The sequence below is a fragment of the Chiloscyllium punctatum genome, chromosome 40, assembly GCF_047496795.1.
Source record: "Chiloscyllium punctatum isolate Juve2018m chromosome 40, sChiPun1.3, whole genome shotgun sequence".
Lineage (NCBI taxonomy): Eukaryota > Metazoa > Chordata > Chondrichthyes > Orectolobiformes > Hemiscylliidae > Chiloscyllium > Chiloscyllium punctatum.
Window position 1 is genome coordinate 14308392 of NC_092778.1, and position 23541 is coordinate 14331932.

The window sequence follows — 23541 nt, forward strand, 5'->3', positions numbered from 1 at the left end:
GGGAAACGCCTGCTTATTTTACCCTGCCACAGCACCAGCTCGAAATCATTTAGAAACCCTTATTTTTGCAAAATCCTGGATTTCTCTGGTGGCTTTCACTCACCTCCCAAAGTGCCTGAGAGCCAGTGAAATATCGTGGAAGACGTTGTCACTTGTCTCAGAGAAACTGCTACATGACACCCATCAGCCCAAAACTGTACAGTTATCTTGATCAGTTGAAAGAAACGAGGAAATACAAATCTTTCTGTTTAACCTCAGTGAAATGATCTCAGAACTTGTGATGCCATTGCAAAACAAAATACATAGCTTATTCTTCATTCTTAGCATATTCCTAAAGAATAGTGTTTTTATTTAAACAAGGTGGCAGATTATAAATTGACCCTTTTTTGGGCCATCTGTAGCCAGCTTCCCTAGACATTAATCTGCAGTGTCCTTATTGCAGTAAGAGTCAGTTATGGAACATACACTTGTGACTGAACAGCAGGGCTCTGAAGCAATGTTAGAAACAATGGTGGTTTAAATTGAAATACTCCAGTTGACAAGTGTGGGTAGTGTTTAGAATGAAGTTGTGTTCAACACCAGTGGGTAGTACTGCTGGAATGGTTGCCCGCTCTCGGTTTAGCAGCTGCCTACAGCTGTTAAGGTGCCAGCTTCCTGATGCGTAAGTCTGCCACTCGCATGGAAGCCAAAAGTTCCAACAGTTGTTGGCCCGGTGCCTAAGTGGGACATGTCTCTGCCTGTACTGAGATGAGTCTTGGTGTCAACTTTGTGAAGTAAACTTTGCTGGGTTCTCCCCGATACTTACAGGAAACAACATCTGGGCAAGCGGCCACAAGGAAGCACATATATAAATACAAGAGCTTCAAAATCAAAGATTTACTCATAATGCCTCAATTTTATCAATAGATTGTGGATTCCTTATTCTATTATGAGCTCTATTCTAAGCTTCCATTTATTTTCAACAGGAGCTGTATAAAGAAGTGTGGCAAAGGGTATTGTGCGAAACTTCCACATACTGTGTGATCTGTTGCGACAGACTTGAGGGATACAATGCCAGGAGTGAAGTGATAATATTATCAGAATGGCCAATCCCTTAGCTTTTCGTTATTTGTCATCCTGACGAATTTGGAATGGACAAATTTATGAGTTCGAGTCTATCTTAAGAAGGAAGTGTTGGTTGTCAAAGTAAAAACTCCAGTATGATTGGGTGAAGCAGGCAATAGAGAGATAACAAAAAAAACCAGTAAATGCTGGAGGTTCAGCAACTGATGAAGAGATTACATCCTAAATTATGACCTGTGGTTTTGTTCAGCCACAGTCTGAGTGCAATCTGCATTTTTCCCAGACTTCTGATAACTACAGTTGAACATGCACAAATATTTGGGTCAATTTTTTCCTAATCCATTGGACGGGATTCCTGCAGGATCTAGGGTGACTTGAGTTTTCATTCAATCCAATATCACTTGCTGGTGATATCAGACAGCAGAAATCAAGCAGGCTGGAAACCAGCTGATCTTGTCAGTTTCTCTTAAGGTTAGGCTAAAACTGACTCCTCCCCTGCCCCATCCCAGTCCTCTTAAATATTATTAGACAAGACTGCTCACATGCCCACAACTAATAGTGTGGGGCAAGGGCACTAGACCAGTGTTACACAACACTAGTCAGATACCCAACTATAACATACAAAACAACCCAATTTCATAGACCAGCAACCGTGCGCTTTAAAGTTTAAACAGAGTCATTCCAAAATGACTTTCAGAACATTCAATTCTTCAAAAGCTTGTCTTGCTGGCCACATGACAGATTCAATAATTTTAGCACTCTGCCTTACAACAGATTTATCCTCAGCACTGAGGGACTTCAATTTAAACCTGGTAGTTATCTAACAATGAAGCAGATTACCACAATGGATAACAAATGTATTGTGAACCTTAGTAAGCACTGAGGTAAATTCAAATTGAGAGAGGGAACAAAACAGGCAGTACATAAAGGTTGGGTCCTCCTATCCAATGTTCCATCATTGCCTGTGGCATCGTAGCTCTGGCTAAAATGTACTCCTACCCAGCCCTTCTTGCCTTCCTTTATTTTGGAAATACGCCCGAAAATAATTTCATTAATTATTTCACCAATTCAAAATTCAAAATTCTGAAAAAAGTTTGTTTTATTTCTACTACTTGACACGCTTTTCGTTTACAAAACCCCACTGGAGATGCAAAACACTGATGAATTCAAATTAAAAAAAAGATACACAGGCGATCAGAAGAGCTGCAATAAATTAGCAAACACCAGCCACATAAAACTAGACTGTCTTTCTCAGTGTTAATTAAAATTGTATTTGCAATTCCTTGGGAATCTACAGGTTAATTAAAAGGTGATGAAACAAAATGATAGCTGTACCGTAAGAACTGGTTGCTATAGTGACAAGTGTGCGTTACATTTTAAGAAAGCAGTCTGTCTAATAATGTGACTGAAAACTCATGTTCCGAAAGCTCAGAGAGTTTGGGTTTTTTTGTGTCAGGTGAAAATAAGTTTTGCCTTTTTACAGACCTATCATCAAGCCCACTGCTGTTTCCAACACCTTGTGTATCGTTAAAAAGATCAAATCATTCAGCTTTTGGAGTAAGATAACATGACAATGAAAATCAAAATGTTTCAGGGTGAATCGTTTCAGAGCAGCTTACTGTGGCATGGAGAAGAATGGCAAAATAATTTGATTTCTATTTTCAATTAAGGACTGGTCAAAAGTGACAAGTGTCAAAAATCCTTGCCACATTTTGCTTTTGCTGCTAAAACAATCTTAGCTGTGCATCCCACTGAAAATCAAGGCATTGCCTGAATTTTGCAACTGCAAAAGATTAAATGACTTTGATTAATGATCTGAGGCACCAGTGAGCATCTTATGGTAATATCTGAACGGCTTTAAAAAGACCAACTTGTTCAACAGAGATACCTTCTGATGCATTACAATTTTGTTCATGTTATTCAACATAAGCTCCTGCAATATTTAGTTTTAGACATGTTCTAAATTCCAATCGATTCTGAGCCACAGATAATCCTTTTAGTGGGGGATTTGATGTAGTTTGAATACTTCTGGGCACAAAGGTCAGCTGTCTCCACTGAGGATGCTCAGTGGTGCAGTGCATTGTGAGAACATGTCTAGCGAGATGCTCAAGGAGGACACATTCCCAGAGTGCACTAGGCTCCCAATACATGAAGTATACTGTAGCTCCACTGACGTGGATTCAAGTGCAAGTGGTCGCATATTTTCCCTGCAAAAGAGGCTTTACGTGAATCTCTGCAGTTAATACCAATATGGAGTGAACTGCGAGTGGCATTCAAAGGTTAGTTGTAATTGTCTGTACAACACATATAAGTATCTATGTACACAAATACAATGTGAAAATCTCTCTCTTCACTCTCGATTGTCGGTGATCACCTCTCCTTAGAAGGCATTCGGCAGTGAAATAAGTGCTCTCCATCAACGCTATGGTTTCCTTGCTTAGTCGTCACCTTGGCAAAATACTGTTCGAGTTCACTGTGAATTTACAACTGTCCATCCCTGGAAGAGTTCATTGATCTCACGAGCTATAAATAGAGCTTAACTCTCTCATATTTCTGATAGGTCATATTTCACAGTCATTAGAAAAGACTCCATTCAGCTATTTGATACAGGACATGAGTAGACCGTTTTGACAACTGTACATAAAAGTGCTTCCCTGGCCCCAGTTGAAGCAAGTGAGGCTGAGAAGGAAGTAATCGATCTGTGCTGTAGAAAAATACAATAATATAGTATCTGTTCTAAAACTTCTGTTTCTCTCTTGTCAACAGGCTCGAAAAAACACAGGCGACGTTCTTCAACCTTAAGTGGAACGGAGGCCTTTGACCTTCTTGCATTCAAACGTGACGTCAATTAGCAGGCAGTGGCCACCCACCCTGGGAGCATAGTCCGAGTGACCCAAAAACGGTCCGAGCAGACAGGAAAATGACGTCATCCTATTTGCTCTTATTAAGTGCATAAACCGTTCCAGTCTGTGCCTGCGGGGAGTCTTGCTGGTTATGAACACAGGTCAGCGAACTTTCCCTGCACTGCTGAAGGCCCGCTCTGGCAAGAGAAACAAAACTCTGGACCGGAAGAGGGAAAGCCATGGTCGCCTCTCCTGGGAAGTTCCAATGCTTCGTTCCCTCCTTACTTAATTTTCCCTGGAAGGCCTCGGATTGTTGTTGCCACTCAATCCTTCTTGTGTACTTTAACAGATGATGGGCACACCGTCCGTGTTGAAGATCATACCTGTGGTTGGCTCATAGGTTCCAGCCAAGTGGTACAAGTCCTCGCTGTCCTGGTATTTCTTGGTCTTGGCCATCAACTCATACTGGTCAAGGTTGACCACCTGACACTTGTGGGAGATGGTCTGGACATCGTTTTCGTCTATGTGCGAAGATTGGTACAAAGCACGCTGAGGGGGCAAGAGAAGGAACAATATCACAGACTCATACCGGGCGGATGGCAGCCATTTGACACTCCCCCCATTGTATCCATGTTGGTTATGAATACACTATTCCACAAACGTAGACAACCCATCGGTATTTTGCTTTTACACTAGATATGGACAATGACTGTGTGCAAAGGAGCTTGGTGACTCTTGTATACACTAAAACAACTGAAAAAGAAATCAAAACCTGTCTCGACATCAGGTGCAACCATTTTAAATTGCACCACTTTTATGTGATGCACAGCAGCTTGCACCTGAAGAGGGCAGCACGGTGGCTCAGTGGTTAGCACTGCCGCCTCACAGCGTCAGGGACTCGGGTTCGATTCCAGCCTTAGGCGACTGTCTGTGTGGAGTTTGCACATTCTCCCTGTGCCTGTGTGGGTTTCGTCTGGGTGCTCCAGTTTCCTCTCACAGACCAAGGCGGATTCGCTATGCTAATCTGTCCACAGCGTTCAAGGATATGTAGGTTAGGTACATTAGTCAGGGGTAAATGTAGTGTAATAGAGTAGGGGAATGGATATGGGTGCGTTACTCTTCGGATGTTTGGTGTGGACTTGTTGGGCCGAAGGACCTGTTTCCACATTGTAGGGGTTCTATGATTTTATGAATAATCCATCAAAATGGATCCTACCACATTCCGGACTGTGACATGAAATGGCCCAGGGATTTGGGAATGCCAGTTTTGAGAGGAGAAACGGTCAGTGCCCTGTGAGGCTCATGGGATATGGGGCCTTGGAGCTTAGTTCCCCAGGGGTGGCACTGTGGTCAGCACCGCTGCCTCACAACACCAGCCTCGGGTGACTGTTCGTGTGGCATTTGCACATTCTCCCTCTTTCTGCGTGGGTTTCTTCTGGGTGCTCCGGTTTCCTCCCACAGTCCAAAGATGTGCAGGTGATGTGAATTAGCCATGGGATATGCAGGATTACAGGGATGGGAGGATAGGTGTGGACTCAATGGGATGAATGGCCTGCTCCCACACTATTGGGATTCTGTTCTATGAAATAGCTCAAAGTCAAGATACAGAAAAGGCAAACACATCGAGCTGCCACTCTGCTCTTTGCAAGGTGGTTTTGTCAGTCTCCTTTTGTACACATATAAAGAAGTATTGGAAAGTATCTTATTTGTCTGCCCCCAATATGGCTGTTGGTATATTTCCTGTGTGGCATTTTGGGGCTCTTGTAGAGAACTCTGCTTAGAGTCTGAAAAAGGAGGGTAAACATGAGGCTGTCCCAGTGGCCCAGGAGGTTAACATCCAGTGAACAGGTGAAGTGTGTGTGTGTGTGTGTGTGTGCGCGCGCGCGCGCGTGTGGTATGTGTGAGAGAGAAGCCCAACTGGTGCCAATCCTGAGACAATAAGGACACTAGAGTTGGCATGAGCACTTTCAGGTCAGGTACGGTAAGAATTGCTATGCAGTGTTCTGTGGCGGAGATGGATGTCTGGATGTTGGAGGAAGATCAGATTTATCTTGCTTGTCATGGCTTCTGACACCAAAAGCGAAGAGCAACACTCATTACCATTGATCATTAATGAATAACAAGTAGTGGCCAATTATGCAAGATGCTGGAATACAACTGAGATCAAGTGGTTTCACAAAGAACCGCAGCCTAGTACAGTAGCTGCTATGAGGAGGAGTGACAGGCAGAACCCTGTAAAGCAGGACTAAATAAGTTGGTAGGGAGGAAAAAACATCTTCAGCCTTTTATAACTGGTTAAATGGGAGCTACACAGTTGCTTGATAATAGGTTCCAAAAAGGAATGAGGTTTGACAAGCTAAACCAAAAGATGAGTAAAAATAGTACAAGTAACAGTCAGATAACAACACCTGCCCTGCTAATCTGAACTCTGGAGTCAGAATATAATCAGGAAAAAGAAATGACTTGCTTGTTATTTGTAATATTCATTCCAACTTTGGACTCTGTTCATTAGCTAGGAGAGCACAAGACAATATCTGAGCTACACTCAGATGTATGAATGGGTTAAAGGTCCATGTCTGAAATAGACCAAAGATTGATTTCCAAACTTACCTTGCCATTGTTGAGTTTTTTGGCCAGGTTGGTCTCTTCTGGGTGGTAGAACCATTTGACCCGGACCACCATGTTGTTACCCCAGGACTCCCACATGCTTTGAATCCTGCCAATGTATGGAAGGTTGGGGCGGCCAGCAGAGAGGAAGACGGCGCAGTCCCCCAGGCGAATGATTTCTTTGCCTCTGACAATCGCTTTGTAGAAGAGCTTCTTTGCTTTTCCCTTCATTCCTCTCCTCTGTAGAAAGAATGAAGGATGTTAATCATTGCCCACAAACGGTAGATGGTGCAGCAACAACACATAGTCATCGACCGAAGATGCACAGATATGAAATGTAAGGATACTTAAGTGGGCTAGTTTCTTGAGTTCATTAAGGTGTAGGCGGGGTTACTAGTGAGTTTTGACTGCACTGTACTCAAATTTTGTAAATGCAAATACAACAAAGTCTTTCTTTTCAGACTTTGTTATTAATGGCAACAAATGCTTGTCGCAGAGTGATCTATGAATACTGGACTGGGTGAAAAGATCTCCATTAATAAGTAACTCCATGTATCATCACCAGAACAAAAGCAGGTACTCAACAGACAGTGCAGATAGATAGACTGAGATTCTCTGAGCAGCTGCCAGTCCAATTCAAGTTTTACAAAAATAAACTAGAATCCTTTTTAAAAATAAAGTCAATTTGCTCTGTAAACTAGGGTTGAGTCCTTTTCCCTCCCAAGTTTTTCTGAAGTTGTCTAGAAAAATGCTGCGATGTAGTAAGCAGTTGCTGTTAATCCCCTGAGTGTGACAAACTTGCCGTGAGGCTACAGGCGAATCACAGAAAAAGGAACAGTTAATCTGAACTCAGAATTCGGATGGAGCAAGTCTGATCCTGTCTGTTAAATTCCTTATGTTTGTCACAACGAACTACAACCTGCTGACCCAAAACCAGTGCTTTGTGTATTAAATAAAACTGAAAGAATTGCAGATGCTGTAAACCAGAAACAAGAACAGAAATTGCTGGAAAAGCTCCAGCAGGTCCAGCAGCATCTGTGAAGAGAAATCAAGAGTTGACGTTTCGGGTCCAATGATCTTTCCTCAAAACTTTGGGTCACTCAACCTGTTAACTCTGATTTCTCTCCACAGATGCTGCCAGACCTGCTGAGCTTTTCCAGCAATTTTCTGTTTTTGTTTCGTAGATTATATGTGGCTAATTAACTAAAGTGGAATTTCGCTGAGACCAGAACTGTTCAAGCTGCAGTCCTGTTTAGGAAGATCCAGCCCACAAACTACAACAAAACACTCTCGGAGGATTAAGTAAAGTTCTTTTCAATTTGTGCTTACATTTTGTACTCATGGTTTGATCTGCTTTGCAGTTTGTGGGCCTGGAGATTTGCAAAGGCCAACTTTTAGCACTGTTGCTTTATTGGTGGAACCCTGAAAAGCAGGTCATCTCATACTTCAAAATTTAAATGCACTCAGATTTCACAGGAACATGGATGCCACAACTTTGTGGGCCCCCTCCTCACCCTGTACCACTTGTGGGGGAGGGCACAATCCCAGACCATGGATAAAAGGTGACGGCCAGGAAATCCCATAGCAACACAGAGCGAACAACTTGATCCTGACAGTGAGGAAAGTGTGGATCTCACTTTCACAGAGAGTAGGTGAAACAAACTAGATAACTATATTTAAGTGGAAACTAGAAAAGCCTTTGAAAGAAATAGAGGTAAATGCTGAGAGTTAAACATAGAATACAAACTAGGAACAGGAGGAGGCCATTTGGCCCTTCAAACCTCCTCCAGAGTTCAATATAAACATGGCTGACCATTCAACTCAGTAACCTGCTCTTGTCTTTTCCTCATACTCTTTAATCCCTTTAGCCCTAAGAACTATAATCTATCTCCTTCTCAAAAACATTTCAATGATTTGGCCTCAACTGCTTTCTGTGGCAGAGAATTCCACAGGCTCACCACTCTCTGGGTGAAGCCATTACTCCTCATCTCAGTCCTAAATGACCTTATCTCTTAGACATTGCCCTCTGTCCTGGACTCCCCAGTCATTGGGAACATCCCTGACTATTCCTGTCAGAATCTGAAACAAATGCTGAAACTGCTAGCAAAACTCAGCAGGGCTGGCAGCACCTGTGGGAAGAAAGCAGACTTAACGCTTCCGAGTCCTGTGACTCTTCATCAGAACTGCTGGACTCAGAAGTGTTAACTCTGCTCTCTTCCCACGGATGCTGCCAAACCTGCTGAGTTTCGCCAGCAATTTCTGGTGATAAAGATATAGCACGTCTCACAACCTCAGGATATGTCAAAGTACAACACAGTCAGTACTTCTTACAGTCAATACCTCTTACAGTGCAGTGTAGGGCACAGTGGCCACATTTATGCACAGCAAGCTTCCACAAAAAATAACAGGAACAAGCAGATCAATCATTTTACTGACATTGGTTGAAGGTTAAAAATTGGTTAAATATTGCCCTGAATCATTTTTGAAAAGTAATATGACATCGCCCCATAAGGAGGACCTCAATTTGAAGAGTCATCCAGAGTGTCAGGATTTCAGTGCTTGAGACACTGGGGCCCCTGAGACCTGAACCCATCACCCCCTAGCTCAGAGGTGAGAGTCTACCCATTGTTCCACAACTGATACTTATCAGGTCCTTAACCTTAACCTCACCACAGGCACTAAAATAGCCAGGAGGAAAGAAAAGAGTCAAATGAGATTTTTTTTCAATTCTGAGGATGTGATTCAGTTTAAGATGAATCCACTTTCCTGCAAATAGCTACCCTATTCCAGTCGATCCTCAGTGAGGTAATTGCTTACAAAGCAGCCAAAGTGAGAACCTGAATGGATATTTCTATTGTCTAGCCGGAAGGTTCCGAGGTTATAGTTAACCTGGTGGGAACAGATTATTTAGCTCAAATCTGGAGTTGAAACTGAAGACTTTTCTAGTCAGGGAGAGGCTGTCTGGAACTTGTCAGTTTGCTTATACACTGACCTCCTTCAGCAACAACTGTCGTTGGCTACAAAGTAGGCGGCACAGTGACACAGTGATTAGCACTGCTGCCTCACAGCGCCTGAGACCCGTGTTCAATTCCCGCCTCAGGCGACTGACTGTGTGGAGTTTGCACGTTCTCCCCGTGTCTGCGTGGGTTTCCTCCCACAGTCCAAAGATGTGCAGGTCAGGTGAATTGGCCATGCTAAATTGCCCGTAGTGTTAGGTTAGGGGCATGAGTGGGTTGCGCTTCAGCGGGTCGGTGTGGGCCTGTTGGGCCAAAGGGCCTGTTTCCACGCTGTAATGTAATCTAAATCTAATCTAAAGTGTACAGTGTATCCACATGGATATTCCCATATAGGGACAACTCAACACACATCTCAGAAACCTTGCAGCTTCTGGGCTGTTGGAAGCTAAAAGGACAGCATGAGGCCAATCAGTCTCACCTGTGTGGACTCTTTGAAATATCCAGTTATTTGCCCATGCTCTGTTTGGTTCCCAGAACCATGTCCTCCCTGGATATTTATCAGGTTCCCCTTTCTAATGTTAACAATAAATCTGCTTCCAGTTCACAATAACACACTGTTTATAAAAAAAACATACAAAATTGACTTCTGGTTCTTTTGCCAATTGTTGTAAACCTGTGTTAAATATTAAATTGTTCTGAATTAGTTACATTTTCTGGGATAGATTATAGCCAACGTGAACCCAAAGCTTTAACAATACTGTGAGGAAACCTGGAGTTGTCTGTCCCCTGGGTTTGTACCTGGGTATAATGTATCCTGGGCAGAGGCACCACCATCTTTGGACTGTGCCTGTAAACTGCAGATATGTACAACCTTGTGGCAATTGCTGTACTCACATGATTTTCCTAGACAGGATTCAAGTCTTCCCTGCTGCACCTGTCAACCATGCAGTGGCCAACACATAAGAGTTCTGCCAGGATTGACTACAATGCTGCTTCTGGGATGTGACATTTTCAGTCATTTGCAGTCGGATGAAAGCTATGTGTGATTCCTTCAAATTCTGCATTCGATCTGACTTCTAATTCCTTCAAATCCTCACCACTCCAGCACCCCACCTCCATTCCTATACCGGAGCCTCCCGTGCCTCCTTAAATCCACCAGGATCCCCCAGTCCCTAATCCAGGGGGTTTGTAACCCTCAGCTCCAATACCTCACCAGATTCATTCGTTAACATTGCATTTGCAGCTCTGAGCTCTGCAAAAGCCTTAAGGAAAAGCTAAGACCAAGAAAATTACTATGGCAATTAGTGGCTTTTAGTGTATTAGGTTTTTTAATTCATTCATGGGATGAGGGCGTCACCAGCGAGTCCAGCGTTTATTGCCCATCCCTAATTTGCCCAGAGGGCACTTAACAGTCAACCACATTACTGTGGGTCTGAAGTCCCATATAATCCACACCAGATAAGGATTAAAGTTTCCTTCCTTAAGAGACATTAGTGAACCAGATGGGTCTTTCCCAACAACTGACAATGGATTCATGGTCATCATTTGACTCTTAATTCCAAACTTTTATTGAATTCAAATTTCACCATATGCCTTGGCTGGATTCGAACCTGGGACCCCAGAACACGACCTGGATGTCTGGATTAACCTGTTCAGTGATAATACTACTACTAGGCCATCGCCTTTCCAATATTGCAGTTTCAAATTATGATTTTAACAAAAAAAAAATCACTGATATTTGAATAAATTTGTTTCAATAGTGTAGCTCCACATAGTTGTCGATAAATGCCTTGGTTTGTGGAACAGCTTTAGATGGTTTTGATTTTCATTGTTTCTAATATTGCCGCAATGATAAATTATTCTACACGTGGTATTCAAGGTTATGTTTTTAATTACAAGAATTGAAAGCTGAAAAAAAGCTGTCTTAATTCTATGCAAATTAAAGGCTGTTTTAAAGATGATTGTACTGACAAAAGTCAAGTTTGAAAAAGGAGAAAACATGATTATTCAAAGGCAGTTCTATTTTAGCTTTGATTCGGAGATGCTGGTGTTGGACTGGGATGTACAAAGTTAAAAATCACACAACACCATCTGATGAAGGAGCAGCGCTCCGAAAGCTAGTGCTTCCAATTAAACCTGTTGGACTATAACCTGGTGTTGTGTGATTTTTAACTATTTTAGCTTTGATTTTGTTTTCTGTTCATACATACAAGATTATGCATTAGGAAGAGAATTAGAACTAGTGGCTCCTGTCGCTTGCTCTGCCATTGAGAAAGGTCATGGCCAATTTGTGTTCTCATTTCACATTCCCATCCACTCCGATAATGCGACTTGTTCTTCAAGAATCTATCTCCATCAGCTGTAAGTGTATTCTATGATTGCTGCAACCCCACCACCAAAGATCCACGACCCTCAGCAAAAATTAAATCTTCTTTACCTCCAAATTAAATGGAAAACCTTTAACTGCAGTCGATGATATACATTTATCAGCAAATTATCCATCTGGTTTAAAAATGCAGAATTGTTGTCTTGCTGCTCCTAACATTAGACAATTCTTTTTCTAGAAGGTTCTTCAGCTAAAAAATGGTTGCTGAGTCCTGTCCTAATCCATCCAACTTGGATGCATTCTGAACAACATGGGTCTGCAATCAGTTTATTGATGAATTAAGTTATCTATTATTCTGTTAAGTTTTCCCACAAAGTTAATTATTCCAATTTCTTTTGCTGTCTTTTAACTATTGTGTATGAATAAAGCGTGCTTTAAAATATTAGCACTACCACAGTTAGGCGGTAGTGTGGCGGTAAAAAGAAAAAAAAGCATGCTGTGTTTCAAAAGGACAGCAAGGATAAATTGGGCTGAACGGCCTGTTTTCAGGCTGTAAACCTCTATGAGTCCATGAGTCTAACCTCTTGAACAAAAACTCTGAGGGTACTGAAAAAACTTTGCTTTTTTTTAACTTCTTAGCTTTGAGCTGGAGATGCATAGGTTCTGGTATTTTAACTTCGTTTTCTAATATCTATGGATAGGGTGGAATCTGCTATGGGAAAGATGTTATCAAATTGGAGAGGGTTCAGAAAGGATTTACCAGGATGTTGCCAGGTCTGGAAGGTTTGAGTCAGAGGGAGAGGCTGGATGGGCTGGGACTTCTTTCACTGGAGGTTTTGGGAGGGGGGGGGCACCTTATACAGGTTTATAAAATCTTGAGGGGCATAGATAAGGTGAATAGGAAAGTTCTTTTCTCTCCGGTAGTGGAGCTCAAAACTAGGGGGCATAATTTTAAGGTGAGAGGAGGAAGATTTAAAAGGGTTTTGAGAGGCAACGTTTTCACACAGAAGGTGGTTCGTGTCTGGAATGAACTGCCAGAGGAAGTGGTAGATGCAGGTGCAGTTACAACATTTAAAAGACATTTTGGACAGATATGTGAATAGGAAAGGTTTAGAGGGATATGAGCCAGACACAGGCTGGTTTAGATTGGGACTGGTTTAGATTGGGAAAGCAGGTAAGCATTAACAAGTTGGCCGAAAGGGTCTGTTTCTGTGCTGTATGCCTCTATTTACCTGCGTGGGCTTCCCGAACCATTTCCAAAGTTGTCTGGCAGGAAGGAAGGCGGCGATTTTAGGCCGGTTCTCCACCGATGGCAGCCGCTGCCGTTTGGCTAGCTCCTTGGTGGTCGGTAAGTGGATACCTTCTCTTTTCTTGGGTTTGCTCTTGCTATTGCTGGGCTGCTGCTTCAGCTTCTGCCGTCGGGCCTGCTGCTGGGGCCGGGGCTCAGGGGGTAGGCGCGCCTGTTGCCCTGACGACGGGCCAGGCGGAGCGGCAGACTGGAAGCTGGCCTCCTCGTCGGAGCTGCAGGAAGAGTCTTCATCAGTGGTTGAGGACGAAGAGGAGGAGCTGGACGAGGAAGAGGACGAGGATGAGGAGCTGGAGGACGAAGACTGGGATGACGACGATGACAATGACACGGGCGATGAGGCCCTGGAGCTCGTGGCGCTGCTGTTCCGCGGAGCCTCTCCCTCGTCGTTCTGCTGATCTTCCTCACCCTCAGACTCGGGACTGCTGCTGCTGCTCACGCTACTATTGCCGTCTTCCTTCTCTTTGTTCTTCATCTTGCTTTTGGACTCCGTGTTGCTGCCAAAAGTCCCCCCAGAGTATGCGGCGCCCACATTAGGTTCCTTCTTGGCAGCCTTATTTTTTGACGGTTTCTGCTTCACCTCACAGCTCCCAGCTGCTGCAGGGTAGTTCACACTGAGTATGACCTTGCTGTCGACCTTGCCTGTCAAGCTTTGATCTTCCATCATCATGGCTTTGGTCTTCTTTGTTTTGGGTGACATCACCCCTTCGTGGTCCAACTTGACCAGAATCTCCGCCTCCAGTTGCTTCCTCAGGCCCTTCCCGCCATTCCCAAACTCCTGGGCCTCTTCCTCCGATTTCTTGCCCTTCTTCACTTTTACGCTGGCTCCGGCGCTCTCGGAGATGGCGAACGGGTCCGGCAGCTCACCGTATGTTTCCAGGCCGAGGACGTTCCCGAAGACGGGAGCAGGGAAGGTGGCCGGCTGCTGCGCGCTTTGTTTCGGGAGCAGCTTCACCTTCGCCGCCTTTTTCTTCCTCTCGCCGGTGGCCTTGGCTGGAGCTCCCACCCCACTCCTTTTCTGGAGGCACTTCCTCGTCGTTTTCGCGACTTGCTTCCCCTGGCCCTCCGCGTCTGTCTGACCCTCTGCCGGTCTGGGAATCTCCGCCTGCTCTGAGACCGAGTCCGTTCCTAAATTAACGTGAAAAGGGGGAGGAGAAAGGGACTCTTGATTATTTTACAGTCTCTTCCAATAGTTTCCTCAAGGCCGACTCTCTCAGATAATTCATGGTTCCAAGCAAGTTCCTCGTGACGTGGCCAATATTTATGCTTAGTGGCATCACGCGCAAAAAAACCCCGATAATTATCGCCTCACTATTTGTTGGCTTTTGCTGTGCACAAATTGTGGTTTCCACCTCACAAAAGCAGGTAACCTTTGAACACGCCCCCACCCACCCCCAACCTCCTCCCCCCCCACCAACCCCCCACCACAACCCGGCAGATTTCAGTGGCAGAGTGAGTGCCTGCAATCGGCACAGAGAAGGGTTAGGAACACAGGAATGGGAGTAGGCCATTTGGCCCCTCCAGCCTGCTGCCTGCACTCATTTCAATGGCCGTGGTTCTGTATCACAGACTCATCTTAGCTCCCCTTGGCTCAGTAACCAATGTCACAGAGAGCTATCAAACTCAGCGCTGAAGCTTTTCAGCTGTACCCCTTGCCTCCTGAGAAAACAGAAGATTTTCCACAAATCTCCGTTTGAGGAAGTCCTCCATCGCTCCCTGCACACTGGCCAACTTGCACTGTGAGGGAAGTCTCACTGATGATCGACCTACCAGCTTTCCCTTTGGCGGTGGATGTCTTCCTCCCGCGGCCTTTATTTTTTGCTGCGCTGCTGTCAGTGCTCTGAGCGCCGGCCTCCTTGCTGTCCACAGCATCCTTGCTGGACTTCCTGCTTTGCCGCTTGGTATTGGGCACGAGCAGAGCTGGGGATGGCTCTGCACCTGTTAAGAAGAAGCCAGTCTCTGAATCAGACACTGACAGACATAGGCCACTTTTAACTTTTGTGCTACACGGATCAGCAAAAGACTTTAACGACTGGAGGAAATTTAAAGATGTACACTGGGACGGGGGCTCCTGCCTGGAATGGGCGCCCCAGGGGACTGCGTTCCAGTCTCGGGGATATCTACTGCTCAAACCTAAACAACACGGGCTGCAAACCAGGAGTTCCATTGTCAGCCAAGGTCTCTCCCATTGGCAGTGAGGAACACAGTATGGTCATAAGCAGAAGGGAATAACCTCAGCCATGTATTGGGTTCCTCCACCCTTTCAAAGAGTCTGACTGACCTGAGGAACGGAGGGGAGAAGACGGAGAAGGTCAAAAAAAGGTTCTGGTGAGAGAAAAACAATCCACCAACAAAGCTGTAGATCTGCTTCACAGCCCCAGCAGAGGTCATTTTGATGTTTCAAGTCAAATTGAGCCCACCTACTTGGGGTTTATAATAATGGCCTTTGACTCCAGTTCCTTTTTGTAACTTTACCCAAACCCCACGCTGGTTTACCTCATTGAGAAGTTGGGAAACCACTTCTTAAACCCCCTTCCTGGCCACTTTACAAACGTAGCTGTCAAATGTCTCAATCATCCCTCCAGACTTTGGGTTTACGTACATTGAATCTTATAATCTGGAGGCAGAAGGCGTATGTGTGAAAGAGGAATGCGTCCAGTATCACCGTCATCAAACTCCACTGTGATGAGGTCCTCATCTTCATCAGGGTCCGGGCTCCCTAAAGCCAGGGGAGAAGCAGAAGGGGAAAGAGGGTTAGGAGCAAAGCTAAGGGAAGGACTGGAGATTTGGGATATGGCTGGAGGGGAATACGTGGGCAATTGGATATAATGTGTTAATGTCATTGTAGAAAACAAGCCAGAAAATATACTGTATCAATTGGAGGATAGTTTCACTCAAAATATAACTAGGGTTACTTGAAAGGATGCAACAACATGCTCCCAGTGGCATATCTGACAAACTGACTTGAACACATAACCTTGGACAATGCTGCAGTGCAGTACTAAGGGACTGCTGCACTGCCGATAGTACTGTCTTTTGAACAAGACACAAAATCAAGACATTACATGCTCTCTTAAGTAAGTAAAAGATCCCAAAGCAGTACTTTTTTTTAGAAAAGGGAGCTCTGCTTTTTTAGAGTCCTGGTTGATATTTATTCCTCACCCAACACTGAAAAATACACCCTCTGGTCATTATCGCAGAACAGTTGATGGGAATCTGTTGTCTATAAATTGGCTGCCATTCTCCTTGTGCGCCACAGCAACTGCACTGCAGCAGCAATACATTGTCTGCAAAACACATGGGGACACATTGAAGGGTGCTATGTGAATGCAAGTCTTCCTTTCTGGATCATTAGTTGGCTGATAAATATTTGTTTAAGAAAGATGAAAATAAAATCAAACTTTTGGACACACGTGCACTAGTTGGCTCAATGCAATGAGCATCTGTGGATACTTGGCTAACACCAAGTATCTGGCAACAACATTGGAACAGTCAACCGAATACAACTACAGTGGCATGAGTCTGCAGGATGGAGGTTTGTAAGGGCTGGGAAGCCAGGAGCTGGGTGAGTGAAGGGATCTTAAGGGCTAACTGCTTTCTGAATTAATTTTTTTTTTGTTTACATTTAGCAACTGACCACAAATTACTGTTTAAAAAGGGTTATACAAACTCTCTGGTAGCAGTGGCAGCTAGGTAATAAGTTACCTATCTTAAGTTGCTTTCTCTGCTTTAACAATCCAGGTCTTTTTCAATACATCATTTCAGTTACATCACACTGGAAACATTTGCTGTAAATTCTGTGCCTTGCGATGTTATACTCCACAACCACCTGATGAAGGAGCAGCACTCCGAAAGCTAGTGTTTCCAAATAAACCTGTTGGATTATAACCTGGTGTTGTTCGACTTTTAACTTTGTACACCCCAGTCCAACACTGGATATATATATATAGTTCTGCCATAACATGCGTCTCGTCAGCGTGAATTGGCTATAACGCAATTGACGAATTGTGGACCTTGGTTGGATAACGCAAACTTTCTACTGCATGGATATAATGATTTTCTATTAGGGATCTTCTATTATGTGAGGTTACAGAGGAAAACAACTGTCGCGTTATAGCAGAACGACCGGTATACTCTTTGGAAAACAGGGATTCTCAGTGCTGGTTGAGTAAGGATAGTTAGGCGAGGAGGAGTACTGTGTAAATTAATTGAAAATAAAAACTAATTAATAAAAAAAATGACAGAATAAGTGATGTGTCACGACTGCAGTATGTGGGAGCTCCTGGATTTTTCAGCAGCCCATGGCAAGCACATCTGTTTTTAAGAGTCAGCCACTTGGGGAGTTCCAGCTCAGGCAGTCATGTGCCTTTGGCTGGCTTTGTCCGATTTGTTCGGTGATCAGGGTCAGGAGAGTGTGACTGCGAGTTGAAACAGGTAAGGGAATCGAGAAGGTGGCAGTGGAGGAGCTGCACTTGCCTGTCACTTGCGATTCTCCAAATGGTTAGAGGCTCGCATAGTTTATAAGGACGAGAGTGAGGGCTGTGGTGTGAAGGGGCTGATTGACCGTAACAATATGGTACAGGAAACTGTTGAAGTGGGAGGGTTAACAGAAAAGTATGATTTGGCGGCATAATCAGGGACCCTGACACTGTCCTCTGTAGTCGAGCACAAGTATCTGCATACCAGAGTTTAGGATACCTGCTCAGAACTGGAGAGGAACTTGAGTGGGAGGGGAAGGATATAGTTCTCAGGAGTCCAATTCATTTCCAACAACAAGGGTAAGACGAGGAAAGAGGTTTTGCACAGTCAGCATGCAGAGCTAGGCACTAAAGTAAGAAGCAGAACTTCAAAGATAATAAACTATGGATTCTTATCTTAGGCACATTCAAGTTAGGAGAGAACAAATCAGATCAGAGAGATGGACATGTGGCTCAAAGACTGTGTGGGACAACTGGATTCCATTTTGTAGGGCAATGGCACCAGTCCCTGAAGAAGTGGGGGCTGTACCTTTGTGATGAAGATCACCTAAACTGTCCTGGGGTCAGTGTTCTAGCAAACTCAAGGGGACTTTAAACTGAATAGGAAAAGTAAGGCAATAGGTCAAGGTAACAATAAAGACTCTGATAATGGCAGAAGATGGCAGAGAGGGGCAGTATACAGTGACAGTTGTCTCTGCAACAGGGCTAGAGTTTACAAAAGCATCAAATTCTGCGCTCTGTATCTGAATGCCTGCAGCATTCACAATGAAACAGGTGAATTGGCAGCTCCAATAGAAACTGATATGCATGACCATCGCAGAGACAACTCAAAACTGGGGCCTGAATATCCAAGGGTATGTGATATTTACAAAGGAGAGGCAGCTGAGAAAAAGGAGGTGATATGGCTCGGTTAATTAGAGAGCGTGTTAGTATTGTACTGAGAGATGATCTTAGCTTTAAAGTTCAAGCTGTAGAATCCGCGTGGCTGGAACTAAATAGTAGCAAATGTCAGAAAATTTTGGTGCGGGTTGTTTATCACCAGCATTTGGTTTCCTATGATACAAATCAAAGTTTAAAGCAGGTTCTTGTAAAAAAGGTAACAAAGTCATCATGGAGGATCTCAATCTACAAACAGCTTAATTAGTACTAATGTTATGGAGGATGAATGTATGCAAGATGGATTTCTAGAACATGAGTGTCAAAGGGAGCAATTAGGTAATGCCCTATTTTAGATCTAGTACTGTCCTATAAAAGAGGGCTAACTAGTAATTTTGTTGAGAAATAATGGCAATGATCGCATTTATAATGTAAAGTGATGTAGTTCAGTCAGAAATTAGGCTCTTCAATTTAAACAGAGAAACAATAAAGCTATGAGGGATTAGAAAATATGGCGGATTGGAAAGCTACATTAAAAGTTTTGATGGTAGATAGACAAAGCGAATATTTAAAGAATGAATGCATTGTTTGCAACAAAACGACACTCCTTTAAAGCACAAAATCCCAGTCAGGGAAGAGTTCTGCCTGTGTCTCACAGAAGGAATCAAGAATTTCATTAGTTCAAAGGAAAAGGCTTATAAAGTCACCAAAAGGAAAAATGTTGAGCCTAAAGATTGGGTTGAGCTTAGACTTTTGCAAAATCAGGACCATTAAAAATAGAAAAGTTAAATAGTAAATGAGAATAAATTAGCAAGAAACATGAAAGCAGAGTATAAAAGCTGCTATACATACATAAAAAGGAAAAAAACCCAGCAAAAGCAAATGTGGATCCAATACAAGCAACGGCAGGATATTAAAAATGGGGAAAAAGGAAATGGCACAACTGAAAAGGAAACAAATGCATTGGACTGAATCTTATGTTTTTGTGGCTAAGTGAGAGCATTTTTTTGCTGAAGGTGCAGTGGGATCTTACCATATCTGACCAAACCCACCCCATGAATGACCTACCCCACCCCTATATTGCCCCTCTCATTTCAATCTAGCCCAGTCTTATGATGGGCCATTTACAGACAACTTGCCATTGTCCGGTGTACTTTAGCTGACTGGTACCCCCAGCATTGGTGCCATCTGCACATGCTGTACACCCGCAGATGCTCTGTCATCCCGGAGCTGCCCTCCATGGATCCCAACGTCTGATTTCCTGCTCTGAGGGCGTGGATCCCGAGCTCCAGCTGAACAGGGCTGGTGCAGAGGCAGAACATCCTCTCTCCCCAAGACCACAAGACGAGACCATGCCAGCCTACTCTAAGGTTGCCACCTGGGGCTCTGTGTCTGGAAGAATGCCCAGCAATGCAGGAAGAGGGTCAATGTTCTTCTCCACTCTGCCAGAATGCCCACATCTTCTCTCTGCTACTTCACACTCACTCTACCGCTGCTGCTATGCCCCTCTCCCACAAAGGCTCATGTCCTACCCCTCTCACTATCTCTCACTCCCTGCCCTCTGCCCACTCATTTGCTTGCAACACCTTCCCACCCTTACCAACAATAACAGCTGTGCCACCCACTTCCACCTCCCATAATACATGCCACTCTCTCTCATTTCAGGAATCAAACAACCCCCTAAAAGTGCAGAAAGAGCCAGGAGGGTGGTGTGCAGTCTGACATTCTCATCCCCATCGCTCAGGTGGACAGGATCCTGTCTCTGACCGTGCCAAGGGCTGACTGACCATGTCCAAGGCCCTGGATTGGTATTGGAGGCTGCCCTGGACCTACTGTGCCAGGAGCCCTGGCTGGAGACTGTTACCCTTCGCTCAACTGAAGCCTGCCCCCAGTCACGTCAGGCTTTGCGGCTGTGGTTACTGGTAACACAAGCCAGCAGCGCTGTGAGCCTGGCATTTTGGGCTGAAATGGCAAAGTGCAAAAAGGTCAGACAAGGAGGCTAGAGCGAGTGAGCGTGATGGCAGGAAGTGGACAGCGAGAGATGAAGCCAAGCGTCCAGCCCATGAGCTGGGTGTGTGTTCTTGAACACACAGTGTCCTTGCTGCAGCATCCTGTAAGTGGATCACAGATGTGCCATGAGGGCTCTTGGAGGCTGACACACATCAAATGCCAATGTCTGGTGTGAGAAGCTGGTGCCATGGAGTGTGCACTGGTGCTGAGTATCCAACGTGGTGAGCTGAATCTGCCTGTTCTGATTGCCACGCTGAGAATTCTCAGTGTCTAGTGTGTTGGGCGTGTTTGGTATGATAGGAAGTTGAATATTATTACGGTGGGTTGGGGCGTTATTAAGCCATTTAGCAAGTGATAATCCCCATTGATTGGCAATTCGCCTGGCTGCCCAGCAAATGCACAAAAGATGCAGCGATTTGTTCTTGATGTTGAGATAGGCCTCGCTGGATTTTCTCACGCGATTATTCCACAGATCTTGCCATGTCCCTCAGGCCACGCCCATTGTTTCTACCGTCATGGAGGCAAACCCTAAAATTCCTCCCAAATATAATGGAGAATCCAGGAACTAGTGTAAATGAAGAAGTACAAGATATTAAGATGAATCGAAGAAACTAGTACTACAGGAATTAATGAAACCTAAGGTAGATAAACCCCCTGGGCTCAATGATTTACCTGAAAATGTGTTGCTGGAAAAGTGCAGCAGGTCAGGTAGCATCCAAGGAGCAGGAGAATCGACATTTTGGGTCCGAAACGTCGATTCTCCTGCTCCTTGGATGCTGCCTGACCTGCTGCGCTTTTCCAGCAACACATTTTCAGCTCTGATCTCCAGCATTTGCAGTCCTCACTTTCTCCTCAATGATTTACCTCTCAGGTGCAGAAGGAGGAGCTTTAGAAGGACAGATGGTTCGGTGGCCACCTTTCAAAATTGCTTTGATTCTGCAATGATCCTAGCACATCGGAAGATTGAAAAATGTATGCCTACTGTTTAAGAAAATTGGGATAGAGTAAACAAGGAAGCTACACAGCAGGAGAGGCAATGGCTTAATGGTATTATCACTAGACCATTATTTCAGAAACTCAGCTAATGTTCTGGGAACCTGGGCTTGAATCCTGTCTTGGCAGATGGTAGGATTTGAATTTGATAACAATCTAGAATTGATCTACTGATGACCATGAAAACATTGTTGATTGTTGAAAAACCTATCTGGCTCACTGATATCCTTCAGGGAAGGAAATCTGCCGTCCTCACTTGGTCTGGACTACATGTGACTCCAGGCCCACAGCAACATAGTTGATTCTCAACTGCCCTCTGAAATGGCCTAGCAAGCCAAAGGCAACTAGGGACAGGCAATAAATACTGGCCAGCCATTGACACCCATACCCCATGAGTGAATAAAGGGAAAAAAACATTAGCTTCATATCAGTTGTAGGGAAATTGCCAGAAACTCTAAGGATGGGATAACAGGACACTTTGATCCTGTCCAACGCTTCTATGATTTTCAAAATGGATTTATGACTAGGAATTATTTTTTTAAAATATGTTGGAGCTTTTGCAGACAGAATAACAGAACAAATAACATAGAACTGGTAGATACAATATATTGAGAGTTTTATTTAAGAGGGCTCTCAATCAAAGTCCCCACAAGAGATTAGAGAACATGGGATTACATCCTGGCATGGATTGTAAACTAATGAACAGAGAGGAAACAGGACAGGAACAAACAGGTAATTGTTAGGGTTGCAGGCTAACTAGTGGGTTACCTCAAGGTTCAGTACCTGGTAGGAACAACAGGAAGTGAGGAGTGTTTCTTAAATGGTGAGAGGCTGGCAAGCATTGGACCTGGGTGTCCTTGTCCATCAAATCAGTGAAAGATAATATGCAGTAAGTAACTATAAAGTCATAGAGCTGTACAGCATAGAAACAGACTCTTCTGTCCAATTTCTGGATTGGTACTGGAAGAGCACAGCAGTTCAGGCAGCATCCAAGTAGCTTCGAAATCGACGTTTCGGGCAAAAGCCCTTCATCAGGAATAAAGACAGTGAGCCTGAAGCGTGGAGAGATAAGCTAGAGGAGGGTGGGGACTTCAACAGTTTCCTCATTTCCCCTTCCCCCACCTCACCCTAGTTCTAAACTTCCAGCTCAGTAACTGTCCCCTTGACTTGTCCGGACTTGTCCTACCTGCCTATCTTCTTTTCCACCTATCCACTCCACCCTCTCCTCCTTGACCTATCACCTTCATCCCCTCCCCCACTCACCCATTGTACTCTATGCTACTTTCTCCCCACCCCCACCCTCCTCTAGCTTATCTCTCCACGCTTCAGGCTCACTGCCTTTATTCCTGATGAAGGGCTTTTGCCCGAAACATCGATTTCGAAGCTACTTGGATGCTGCCTAAACTGCTGTGCTCTTCCAGCACCTGGTTTCCAGAACCTGGTTTCCAGCATCTGCAGTCATTGTTTTTACCTCTTCTGTCCAATTTGTCCATACCGACCAGATATCCTAAACTAATCTAGTTCCATTTGCCAGCACTTGGTCCACATCCCTCTAAACCCTTCCTATTCATATACCCATCCAGATGCCTGTTAAATGCTGTAATTGTACCACCCTCTACGTGAACAAGTTACCCCTTAGGCTCCTTTTAGATCTTTCCCCTCTCAGTTTAAGCCCATGTCCTCTAGTTTTAGACTCTCTAAATCTGGGGAAGAGACTTTGTCTATTTACCCTATCTATGCCCCTCATGATTTTATAAACCTCTATAAGGTCATCCCTTAGCCTCCAATGCTCCATGGAAAGCAGCCCCAGCTTATTCAGCCTCTATAGGTCACACCCTCCAATCCTGGCAATCCCTTTGCAAATATTTTCTGAACCCTTTTAAGCTTAATAACATCTTTCATATAGCAAGAAGACCAGAATTGAAAGCCGTATTCCAAAAGTGGCCTAACCGATGTTCTATACAGACGCAACATGACTTCCCAACTCCGACATTCAATGCTCTGATCAATAAAGGCAAGCATACCAAATGCCTTCTTCGCTATCCTGTCTACCTGGGATTCCATTTTCAGGGAAGTATGAACC

The 23541-nt window shown here is 44.3% G+C and overlaps 1 protein-coding gene across 13 annotated transcripts in view; it reads right to left on the reverse strand.

Moving 5' to 3' along the window:
* Window positions 1-2143: 2143 nt before the first annotated feature.
* The window catches only part of tnrc18 (trinucleotide repeat containing 18), a 182175-nt gene continuing 160777 nt past the window's right edge, over window positions 2144-23541 (reverse strand). For 8 of the 13 annotated variants that reach the window (XM_072559331.1, XM_072559332.1, XM_072559342.1 and 5 more), the window contains 5 exons: window positions 15704-15898; window positions 14872-15072; window positions 13028-14229; window positions 6516-6752; window positions 2144-4454 (listed from right to left, as the gene is read on the reverse strand). In XM_072559331.1, coding sequence (XP_072415432.1) covers window positions 4248-4454; window positions 6516-6752; window positions 13028-14229; window positions 14872-15072; window positions 15704-15898 — 2042 coding nt within the window. In that variant the 3' untranslated portion in view covers window positions 2144-4247. The remainder of the gene's footprint in view (window positions 4455-6515; window positions 6753-13027; window positions 14230-14871; window positions 15073-15703; window positions 15899-23541) is intronic. The other 5 variants (XM_072559340.1, XM_072559339.1, XM_072559338.1 and 2 more) reach the window with 3 other exon arrangements.